The sequence below is a fragment of the Vanacampus margaritifer genome, chromosome 9 (genome assembly GCF_051991255.1).
Source record: "Vanacampus margaritifer isolate UIUO_Vmar chromosome 9, RoL_Vmar_1.0, whole genome shotgun sequence".
In the NCBI taxonomy this organism is placed as follows: domain Eukaryota; kingdom Metazoa; phylum Chordata; class Actinopteri; order Syngnathiformes; family Syngnathidae; genus Vanacampus; species Vanacampus margaritifer.
The window spans coordinates 16,755,314-16,766,633 of record NC_135440.1 but is presented as its reverse complement, the minus strand read 5'-3'; the positions used below and the strand labels follow the sequence as shown (position 1 = coordinate 16,766,633).

The following is an 11,320-nucleotide window of genomic DNA, read 5'->3' as shown; positions in this document are numbered from 1 at the left end:
GCCGACCTGCTAGTGTTGCGTTCATGTCCCTCACAATCACAGACCAAGACGATAATAAGCTATTTTGTTTGACACTGCCATTTTTTTTTTGTGATTGCATTTGGGAGCGGTAGAGAACTGAGTTTTATTGAGACGTTTTTAATATTTTTGACTCTTTTCATGTAGCTAAATAGAAACAATGCAGTATGCCACGTCTTCAAGCAACTACCATATAGCGATAAACTAGTAAATGGGGGGTTCTTGAATTGTTTATGATACTGTTGTTTTCAGCAAATCAGTTAGTAAGAATTTCACCTCGTGTCTTTTGAATGATGTGTAGACTTCTACTTTCCAAAATAGAGGTTGCAGAGTATGAAACCACACATATTTATAAATACACGTGCAAGAATTCATTTTTACTGTTTGACTCATACAAAAAACAACAATCTGTACAAGTAGGTTTATAAGTAGTGCACCAGTCCAACGTCACGGTGACGGGCGTTGTCGATGCAGATGAAGAATGAAATAACGTGGTCAGTTATTGGCTGGGCTCGCCGACTCGGGAGACTGTAGGAACTCATACGGATCATGAACCATTTCGGACTGCGACGGGCTCCCTGTTGAGCAAACAAAACAATTTAGTTGAGAGTCAATACTTTGGTTTGTCAATACTTCAAATTGACAGCTACCCAAGTGGTGCTGATCCCTCTCGGAGGCGTTGGAGAGGGACGACAGGTTGGACGAAGGCCTGGAGCCGACTCTGTCCACCTGAGCCTCCTGAAACTCCTGCAGAAGCTTGTCGGCGTCATCGAAGTGCTGCTGGCCCTCGTCGTTTCCCGGCTCCTTCTTCACACCTTTACCTGCCATATTGGATGGGAGGAATGAACTAAGATGTGCTATTCCGGTAAAAAAATAACACACATAACCTCACAGTGTTGCAGACAAGCATGACTTAAGATCTTTTTAACATCCAGTGACAGTATTAGATCATTGTGTCAGGCCAACAGGAGTTAAGAAACTCGTTGTCGTAGTTCCTGTATATGGTACAGTAATTGCCTGCAAATTTGCATTTCAATGTTCACTTCATTTTGTTCTGTGGAACCTATCCCTGATTATTTGCTGGAAAATGAATCTATTCACGCCATGAGAGGCCACAAAATGCCGACAAAGTCTAAATAGGCAAATAAAGTATTAATTAAAAAAAATAATAATAATAATAATTCTGATCAAATTTGAGCTCAATATATATATATATAAAAAATAAATATAGCTGGTCTGTGAAGAAATTACAAAAAGGAAGATAAGACAGCTGCTCTGTCATGGAAACAAGCTTGTTTATGAAAGACGGTGCGTGATAATGCTGCTTAACGCTCCGCCTCATTGAACTCAGCGAGAATAAAAGTCACTGAACCTGAAAACATTTGGACAAATCTGCAGCCAAATTGAAGTGCTCTATGCTGTTACGCTTATGTCACATTTTCAGCGAGTGTATGCGGGTGGAATATGATCTCTGCGGGCCTGTTGTGAAGAGCTTGTTTTTGAACATGTTCAACTTTTCCGTTTGCAGCTGCAAATAAGAGCGCAATGATTTACATTCTAAATTTGCCAATATTCACTACATTTACATGAGCGGGATAAAAAGTGCAATCGTAGAAGGGCCCGCCGCTCCTGGAAATGTGGACAATATACCTAACGTGTTGAGCATGGATATATCAAGAGACATGTCGGGGTAGTTCTTCAGCGACATGAAATCCAACACCGAACTGCTGTCTCCGAGACCGGCGCCATCCACCATCTAAACACCAAAACAACCCGAGTCAGAGCATGGATGTTGTTTGACTTCAATGCAGCTCACCTACCTGCATGTCACAGAGGCCCGTTTTGGTTTCATCAGGTTTCATCAACATGTTTCTCTTCTGAGGAAAAAAAAAGCATCAAGGATCACAATTGAGGCACACGTAACGATCAATATGTAACAATGTCGCGAGCCGCAGACCTGTCGGATCTGATTGGCGGCATTGGCGTGATCGCCTCCTGTCATCTTATCGAGAATTCCATCGACCCAATGCTTGGTGACGCTTCCACAGCCCTTCACAAAGTCCAGTATGCTTAGAGTGGGGGGGAAAAAAATAGCACACAAGCTGAAATTGGTGACACTTTTATATTCTCCAATAGTGATGACTCTCCATCTCTACCTCAGAGCACATTGCACCCCCGTTTCATCCCCATACGCAGAGCACAGCAAGTCGGACTCATCAGGAAGCAGGTCTGGAAAAACTGAGTTTTTCTGAAGGCTCTGAATGTTGTAGGCACTATTCAGGAAAGTCACTGCGAAAGAAACGACATGATTTCGAAGATGTAACTGAAATTCAAAAGCAAGCGTTTTTCATATGTACCTTTGTGTCTCCTGTCGTCCTTGAAGCCCAACGTTGTTAATCCGGGAAGAAGCTTATTGGACAAAGAACTCAAGTCCACTTTGTGGGTCTCCTCTTCTGCAAAAAAAAAGACGTGTGGGTATTATTTTTTGCAGTGTAAAGTTTAATCACACATCTTGGGGTAGAAAACATGCAACAGTATCAAACCTTCTGCATCGGGATCGAGCTGATTGACGACTGTGTACGCGAGAGAAGTGTCGGATTCTTTCTGCAAGTAGCCTATCTAAAAGCAATGAGCAGACCGTATTGGTTAAAAAAAAAAAAGCGCTGACATATTGGAAACGCGATCAAACATATTGATCATGGAAAGTACAACACCTTTGAATTTGGCATGTATCTGTTGATGCGATCTCGGGCTTCATCGGCCGAATGTTCCACTAGGGCTAAAACGTGTTCCTCTGCTGTGCTGTCAGTCAGGCTGCAGGCGCTCCCCTCCGGCTCAAAAAGGTAGCTGAAATCAGACAGTGTTTATTGTCAGTTTACCCGATTGGATTCCTCCTTCAGTTAAAAAAAAAACCCAAATAACTTACCTAATCTCTTTCGCGGGTTGTTTCTTTGACTTTTTGGCTGATTCCACTGGCATAGGATTTATCTCTGTTGGAGGTACCTCAGTTGCAAGTTCTTCGTCTCCCAAAACGGCTGCCATGTCCTGCATGAAAGACATGCTGCGCTTCAGAACCAACAGGCGATCCTGAGAACAAAAATCGGAAACATTTAATGTCACACCCAAATGAACTCATCCACTGCCATTGACGCCTATTCATTTGAACTATTTCTATTAGTTTAACATTTTTTCCCCAATTTTGTTAACAAGAGTATGAAAACCTAGAATTTTTTTTTTATTGCACTTTTAGAACAGATTTAAATTTGTTATTAATCGTGAGTTAACTAGTGAAGTCATGTGATTAATTACAATTAAAAATTTTAATCACCTGACGCACCTAATTTTTTATTTATTTAAAAAAAAAAGATTATTAAAAATTAGGTGCGTCAGGCGATTAAAATTTGAAAAATTTTAATCACCTGACGCACCTAATTTTTTATATATTTTTTCTTTAAAAAAAAAAGATTATTAAAAATTAGGGGCGTCAGGCGATTAAAATTTGTCATTGTAATTAATCGCATGAATTCACTAGTTAACTCACGATTTTATATCTGTTCTAAATACTTTCATACTCTTGTTAACAAAAGTGGAAACATTTTTAAACTAATAGAAATAGTTAAAATGATTTTTTTTTTACGTCTATAGCCGTCAATGGCAGTGAATGAGTTAAACATTTTCATGTATGTATGTGTCAATATATACACTATAGGAATGATAATATTTTTCATTTCATACATAGGTCTCTTTTTGGTACTCAAAAGAATACATCTGGGACCTCGGCTGCTAAATTTTGTGCCATCTTGTGCAAACGTGTACTGTATTAATGCACTGATTGATTACCTTGCTCATCATCTTAAAACCAGTATGGAGAAGTTTCTTGGCCGCCTTATAGTAAACCGTCTCTGGACGGTTGTAAACCATGGCGTTGTCGCACATCAGTTTAAAGTCTGCCTAAAGAACACAATGGATTCAGACAGGCAGAGCGTCAAAAATCATTCCATTTGCTACTTTTTATCCAAGTGGCAATTTTCTTATCTCACCTTGAATTCCGTCACTGTGTTGTACTCATTGTTTGCAATCTTGTCTTTCATGGTGCTGAAGTCCATCGGATGTTTGATGATCACTGAGTAATTCGGAGCAATGGCATCTGTTACTGGCAAGGCAAAGAATCCATGGGCATCTTTTCTGTGAGGACAAGATATAAACACAATGGTTAGGACAGTCTTGCTGAGACTAGTTTAGTATTTCTGCTGTGCGCAAACTTGGACTACACTTTTAAACGTCACTGTTTATGCCATAGATGTAGACCAAATGGAAACAGTTCTTTCGCCGACCTCACCTCTGCAGCTGGCGCAGAAAGTGCTCAAGTAGTAGCTGCCGAGGCGTGGACTCATTCTCTGCATTTGGGAAACAAAAATTTAGCAATTTCATGACACATTTTGATCTTGATAACATCAAGTTGGTCCTTGCCATGCTGTGTCCGACATGCTCGCATGGGCCTTTCTCCTTGCTGCTCAACTTCAACCTTTATGCTGGGGTGAAATTCCTCAAATTCAGGCTCACTCTCAAACTTCTCCTTCTTCCTTTTCTTCTCTTCTGGCTGATTGATAACATCATTTGTGTGATTATCACACTCAAAACAAGACGTGTCAACATTAGGCTTTAATTAGCATTCCTCACCTCTATTTTGATGTTCACAGTTTTTGATATCATGAAAGGTTCGACGACGGGCACCCCCGTGCTGACCGCAGTGGCAGGTGCTGCCTCAGATTCAGTCTGCTCTCGCTCTCTTTTCTTCCTCTTTTCCTCCTGTTAGATGATAGACAAAATAGTATTTGAACAAAATGTTTCAATTTGACGTTGAAATGTAGGCGTCATCTCATAATTGACCTTCCGTCGTTTTCTCTCTTCATCGTCCACATATTTGTCCTTGTCATACTTTTTCTTTTTCTTCTTCTTTTTCTCTTTGTGGCGCTCATGGTCTGATCTGTCATCATAGTAGCTGGAGTCATGGCCCGAACCCGAGAGCTCTGTCACTTCGCTGCCACCGACTTTAAGCACAAGTTTCAGCGGCTTCTCCAATGCTTTGTCCTCATAATCTGAAAACGTTTTTTGGTAAGGTAGTTATCGAAAAGTGTAGAGGATACAATTATTTTTGAAGACATTTTGACTTGCTAAACCATATCGGCTTATCTCTTGCTGAAATGTTGCGTAAAAGCGTTTATGCTTTTTCAGGGCAATTGGAATCCTCTTGAAATAGTCTGTTTTTATTTTTATCACGTCATTCTATTTTATATAAAAACATTGTGGGCATGAGACTTTATAGCATGTTAATAGTCACATAATATAACACTACAATTGGTGGTATGTTTATAATACTTTTGTATTGTCATAAAACCTGACTTACTAAAATGCACTATGGTAGAAAAACTACGTGTGGTTGAAATACTGTACAGTACTACATATAACAGACAGCACAGTGAAAACAGTATGCTACTTAAGAGCGCGTCAGCTGTATAATTATCAAAACAATTGTTTGTGTAATATTGCAGTAGATGATTGAAAACAAACTGGATTCGCTGCCACTGCTAGCAAGTGAATCTACCACAACGGCAGCAACAACAATAACAGAGACGTTAAGTAATAAAATGTCTCAAATGCATTCGATTACCATCAACAGTTCTCCACTCCGGTTTATGTTTCTTATGTTTCTTCCCCATTTCGCAATATTTACACATAAAACGTAGGTTTATTCAGTCCGTGGAACAGACATTCTCGTTAGCATTGGCTTTAGCATGAACGCTAACAGGAAATGACGTTAGGTGAATGTTGTTTAGTATTTCCGGTTCAAAAAGCAGCGCGCTGAATTCGAGCTTTAGGACTTCACCGTTTATTCTTTCGATAAAGCGTCAACGTCGCTTCAGTAAATTACAATTTGGTATGTATATATTTTACACTACGTTTGGTTATGTTTGGTTTCATAGCAACAACAACTTTTAGCTGCTGTGCTTACTTACTTACTTACTTACTTACCTAGCTAGCTACTGTACAATCATGAAGTTTTTCATTTCTCACATTCCGAGCAAAAGAGTCGTCGTCAAAGCTGGGAATGTTTTTTTTTTATCCCCCTTCACATAATGTCGCTCGTTTGTCAACAGCAATGGAAAGTGACGATATGGACATGAGAAAACAAACAATCCATTTGGAGGTCCACGTTAAATCCCAAAGGTGGGTTAAGTTCTACTACATTGGGTGTTCCTTTTCCCTGTTGTAGGTGGCAGCCAGGTGCCTGTTTTTCCAAGAGTGGAGCCATCAATGCCACTTTTACATCTGCTAATTAATTTAGCCACAGTAATACATTTATCCCTGCGTATCATCATTACAAAGCATGCTTATTTTTAATACAATTAATCTTGTACACTGTGCTCTGGTTCACTGTTCTCCAACCAATTTGACCCAAGGTACACATCCCATCTCTCTCTCTCTCTCTCTCTCTCTCTCTCTCTCTCTCTCTCTCTAGTCTTTACCCTATGTGTCTCTCCTCTGTAATGTTTTTTTTTCTTCAACCCAATCATTTTAGACAGACTGTTGTTTTCTTCCTTAGACCGAGTTTTTGCTTTCCAACGTTGCCCACTGCATGCACAATTACACATATACGATTCAGTTAAGTGCTTCTCTTCTGCTCCATATAAGATAGGTAACTTCTGTCATAAATTGGCACTATATATAAGACTTGATTAAATCAGTTAACTTGATAACTCTCACAGTGTTTTTATTGGTTGTAGCATTGTATTATTTTTCGATAAAAATGTGTGTCGTTATATGTTGATATGTTCCCTTCGCCCCATGTATCTTGTTGACAATGTAGCACAGCTAAACTGCCTGAGGTGAGGATGCACGTTCAGGCTCTTCTAAGTCGCCACAGCATGGTGTTCGGAAACTACAAGTGGACAGAGTTTGATGAAGGCTTCCTGCATACTCATGTGGAATCCGTGGCTATTGTTGATCAGGAAGAGATGCCAACACAGGTAGTTTATTTTGAGCTTGGTGGTTATTTACGTTGATCTTTTGTCATTGTTCATTCTCCATGCTCAGCCGATCGATTTGACGAGTTGCACGCTTTCCTTCCACATCTTCACCCTGAATGAGGATGGACCAAGCACACTTAGTTTGGAGGAGGATGAGGAGCTCTCAGCGGCTAACCACTGGTTGCTTCCAGCAGGTGATTAAAGACATACATGAGAGAACACTAAGTTTTAAATGCTCACTGTAATACTAATCTATTTATACATCCATTTGGACAAAGAATAATAATAAAAACGAGGCATTTTACAAGTGTAAGATGAGTGCTATTACATAGCCATAAAATATAATATTCATGTAATTAATATATTTGATTACTCAGCAATACATAATACTGATAAGAATGCCATTACTTCTTACAATTGTGATACAAATTTGTTAATTTAAATCAAATATTGTTTAAAGAATCAAATATTGTTTAATAAAACAAAACTTTTTTTCTTGAACATAGCATGTTTTACTCAAGTATAAAACTTTTTAGGAGAGCAGCTTGTTACTGAATTTTTTAATATCCAATACATGTTCTTTAAACGGCCTGTACGCTAAGCCATTTCAGTTGATGATGATGTCTAAGTCTGAACACCAGGGGGCGCCATATAAAAGGAGTATGTTACGTGAAGAAGCTGGTTTTGCTGTCTCGATTTTCTGCTGATAATTATGAGAAAATGCATCTTTTATTTAATACTCAATCACCTGTTTTCACCTTTTAAAACTACAATTTTTGGACTCATATTCACTGCTTCCAATTATGCATTTGAATAATTTTTTCATTGTTTTCTCGCAGCTGATTTCCATGGTATTTGGGAGAGTTTGGTGTATGACAGTGGGGTCAAAACTCAGGTAAAGCACATGAATTTTCCGCAGGGTTAATGAAGTAATCTCGTCTGTCTATGAAATCAAATATCAAATCCCTAGTCTGTGAATATGCTGTCGTTATTATGCCATCATTACATAGAAATTCAGGTACAGCATAGTACTCAACTTGAAATGACTCTGGTTCTCCTCCAGCTACTGAATTATGTCACAACAACAATTTACTTCTCGGACAAAAACGTCAACAGCAACCTGATTTCATGGAATCGTGTCGTGCTGCTCCATGGTATCAATTTTAAAGAACAATACCCCGGTTATTATTACAAATTGTTGTATCGCAGATGTTAAGACTTTTCTGCGTTCGCACTTCCAGGGCCCCCAGGCACCGGGAAAACATCCTTGTGCAAAGCTCTTGCCCAGAAGCTGTCAATCAGATTGTCAAGTCGGTGAGAAGACCTTCATTTAATTAAAACCGCCTGGGCTTCGAACGCACCTGCTGTTTTTATTCCTGTGCACACTCTACTACCTCTCCTTGCAGGTACACGTATGGACAGTTTGTCGAGATAAACAGCCACAGCTTGTTCTCAAAGTGGTTCTCTGAGGTAAATGAGCACTTTCCAGGTGTCTAGGGAACGGATCTTTGGTTCCTAACTACACATCTTTATTGCAGAGCGGCAAACTGGTCACAAAGATGTTTCAGAAGATTCAGCAGCTAATAGATGACAAAGATGCTCTTGTTTTTGTTCTCATTGATGAGGTAAACAAAACACAAATCTATCAGTCCTTATCATTATTGCATTTGCAGGAACAGACAGCCATTGCAATGTATTAGCTTTATGTCATAACAATAACTTAAAGGATATAAAATGTTCTTATGCTAATTTAGGAGTTTAATTAGAAGTGTAGATTGGTGAAATTTTCAAGCAATTTAACCATGATTTTTGCTCGGAAAAAGTACTTGCAGTTTATATCTTGAAAGTCCTCATCAACGACTTTATGGTAATTCGAGTATGAGCCAATTGGGTTTGTTTCAAATTCTTTTCTGAAAGCACAAAAGTTAAAAGTTCAAGCAAAGATTTTGGTAAAATATGCCATACACGTATCATGTGAGCGATCAGCGCACCTCAGTAGACAAATTTATCCGACATCAGATGATTAGCTCAATGCGCTTCACTTTTTCTTTAACTTTAAGCAGATTAGAAGATGGCTTTATTTTTTATTCTTGTTGGTTTGGTAGGACTCTAGTCAGAGACTGAATTGACCCCCCTAAAATTTTTAACACTTGTGTACTGTCCAGTAAACGGGCAAGAGGCAGGGATTTATCATCAGCCAATCTCACGGCTCATATATATGTGTATTTCGCTCCAAAATCCAAAGGGGCTGTTTGTTTTGTGTCACTGATGGTAGGTGGAGAGTCTGACAGCAGCAAGGAACGCCTGCCAGGCGGGAACGGAACCGTCTGACGCCATCCGCGTGGTCAACGCTGTCCTCACTCAGCTGGACCAAATCAAACAGTTGGAAAATTTTACCCACCATTTCACGTTTTTTTTTCTTCCCCCTTCTACCATGATGTTAACATTCAGGTTCTTATTTCAGACATTCCAACGTGGTGATCCTTACTACCTCCAATATGACCGAAAAGATCGACTTGGCCTTTGTAGACAGAGCGGACATCAAGCAGTACATCGGACCTCCGTCTGAGAGGGGCATCTATGACATCTTTCTTTCCTGCCTTGAGGAGCTTATGAAGGTAAGAGGATTCACTCCTCAATGAATGTGAGCGTGTGAACGTGTGCGATAACAACGATTCCCTTATGTGTGCAGTGTCAAATCATTTACCCGCGGCAGCCCCTCTTCACTATCTTTGAGCTGGAGACCATGGGCTTTGCTAAGAGTGATATATCTGAACACAGCCTGACCCTGAGGAACATCGCCTTGTGAGTACACTTTCCCATGATGCATCAGCAGCCAGTCATGTGCTATTCTGTGGAACATTTCATTTGTTTGTTTTTTCAGAAAAAGCAAAGGAATGAGTGGACGAGCACTGAGGAAATTACCCTTTCTAGCTCATGCACTCTTCGTCAAGGTAAGCTTTGGATTGAAATCTGAAAGGAACATACAAATAAGAGTTGTGTTGTTTCTTAATCATGCTCTTTTCCCCCCGCAGACGCCCAGAGTGACTCTGGAAATTTTTCTAAAGGCCCTCGACCAGGCTGTGGATAAGCAGAAGGAGGAAAAAGCTCATCTTGTAAATGGTGTCTGACACATTTGTAGTCTACACGCTTCATTTTTTTTATGAGGCATCATCAGGTAACTTAGTGCTGAATGTTTACACAAATTGATTCAGCCACAGAAAGTTATTGTTAAGAAATGCTGTCCGTAAATTTGTTTGTGCAACAGCTCAAACCGTTTCTCTTCCAGTTGGGAAGTGTTCAAGATGCCTACACAGTGGGTCAAATCCAAATTTGTAGTTGGTACATGTTAACTATTGCTAACATATGCTACCCTAATAGTAAAGTCAACATTTGTATGAAAAACACATACAAGCCTTAAATGAAAAGCAGTACGCCGGTAATGGAGTGTGCCACATATGTTGGCACTGTAAACTGTTTATGTTAACTTGTTTGAATTTTTACAGTGATCATTCGGATCCCCCTAACCTCAAGTCTGATGGATATTGTCGCATATGCAGGCTTGAGCATTAAGAAAATGTCCTCTGCCACATCTGAAAAATAAAAAAGCATATACTTTAAACAGATTTGTTAGTTTAGTTTATAAAGGGACATTAATCCATATTTATGCGAGCAAATCAAATTTGCACCCTTTAAAAGCTGTTGTACATAACTGAAATAAACTATTTTTTGTGTTTGTGCACAACAGTAGCAGTGAAACATTTTTGTCACCAGATGTCGCCCCAATGCTATTTGCAAGTATCCTTAGCTCCTTTTGAAACGTTTCTAATTGAATGCTAGTTGTGGCTGATTAGGAGTTGATCTAACCGAGCACTACCGAAAGTTACAAAGTGTGCCCTGTAAAACACTTGCATCGCGGAGGTTTCCAGACTTGCTCGTGCAAGTTGTCAGTATCGGTTCAGACAGTGTGACCCGGCATGACATTCCGGGCTTGCGTGGCGCTCGCTGCCTCCTTGACCCGAACGCACAACTGTCACAGGGTTGCTGATATGTATCAGTCATAAGCGGTGTTTATATGAAGAGATCAGTGGTGGCATTGTTCATCCGAGCATGTCTCACATTCTGTGGATACTCGGCTTCTTTGCATGTCAGCTGCAGAGTGCAGACAATGGGCCCTTTGTTTGTTGGCCAACAGCTCTTTTTTTCTTTGCACAACTTCAAAGGTTTCTGCAGAATGCAAAGGAAAGTTCATCTTTAATCCCCCACACAATCAC

At 39.8% G+C, this 11,320-nt stretch overlaps 2 protein-coding genes across 3 annotated transcripts; one reads left to right on the top strand and one right to left on the bottom strand.

Moving 5' to 3' along the window:
- Positions 1 to 376: 376 nt before the first annotated feature.
- Positions 377 to 5,834, bottom strand: brd9 (bromodomain containing 9). The gene is made up of 17 exons (XM_077576669.1): positions 5,690 to 5,834; positions 4,909 to 5,117; positions 4,699 to 4,827; positions 4,489 to 4,618; positions 4,358 to 4,415; positions 4,059 to 4,203; positions 3,859 to 3,969; positions 2,945 to 3,105; positions 2,733 to 2,865; positions 2,562 to 2,637; positions 2,376 to 2,471; positions 2,175 to 2,307; positions 1,976 to 2,087; positions 1,839 to 1,895; positions 1,669 to 1,774; positions 669 to 839; positions 377 to 596 (listed from the first exon to the last, which is right to left on the bottom strand). Exons 1-17 carry the CDS (start codon positions 5,754 to 5,756, stop codon positions 514 to 516), a joined length of 1,977 nt encoding a protein of 658 aa, XP_077432795.1. The 5' UTR covers positions 5,757 to 5,834; the 3' UTR covers positions 377 to 513.
- On the top strand, positions 679 to 10,791 carry trip13 (thyroid hormone receptor interactor 13). Of its 2 annotated transcripts, none has more exons than XM_077576671.1 (14): positions 679 to 883; positions 6,177 to 6,246; positions 6,887 to 7,046; positions 7,114 to 7,240; positions 7,886 to 7,941; positions 8,110 to 8,200; positions 8,288 to 8,360; positions 8,453 to 8,516; positions 8,585 to 8,671; positions 9,322 to 9,428; positions 9,511 to 9,664; positions 9,739 to 9,851; positions 9,931 to 10,000; positions 10,082 to 10,791. In XM_077576671.1, the coding sequence occupies exons 1-14, from the start codon at positions 871 to 873 to the stop codon at positions 10,175 to 10,177; spliced, it is 1,281 nt and encodes a 426-aa protein (XP_077432797.1). In that variant the 5' UTR covers positions 679 to 870; the 3' UTR covers positions 10,178 to 10,791. The 2 variants fall into 2 exon arrangements, with proteins under 2 accessions (XP_077432797.1, XP_077432796.1); XM_077576670.1 differs by lacking the exon at positions 679 to 883 and adding an exon at positions 5,738 to 5,956.
- The last annotated feature ends 529 nt before the right edge of the window (positions 10,792 to 11,320 follow it).

What these genes read in the sequence shown, in the direction of transcription:
- brd9 (XM_077576669.1), bottom strand. Translation starts at nt 5,756, where the DNA reads ATGTGTAAATATTGCGAAATGGGGAAGAAACATAAGAAACATAAACCG. An exon ending in AGCATGTCGGACACAGCATG is followed by an intron (nt 4,416 to 4,488) that starts GCAAGGACCAAC and finishes TCCCAAATGCAG; the next exon opens with AGAATGAGTCCACGCCTCGG. An exon ending in CGGGCCTCTGTGACATGCAG is followed by an intron (nt 1,775 to 1,838) that starts GTAGGTGAGCTG and finishes TTTGGTGTTTAG; the next exon opens with ATGGTGGATGGCGCCGGTCT.
- trip13 (XM_077576670.1), top strand. Translation starts at nt 5,845, where the DNA reads ATGTTGTTTAGTATTTCCGGTTCAAAAAGCAGCGCGCTGAATTCGAGC. An exon ending in GTCCACGTTAAATCCCAAAG is followed by an intron (nt 6,247 to 6,886) that starts GTGGGTTAAGTT and finishes TTGACAATGTAG; the next exon opens with CACAGCTAAACTGCCTGAGG. An exon ending in AGGAAGAGATGCCAACACAG is followed by an intron (nt 7,047 to 7,113) that starts GTAGTTTATTTT and finishes CTCCATGCTCAG; the next exon opens with CCGATCGATTTGACGAGTTG.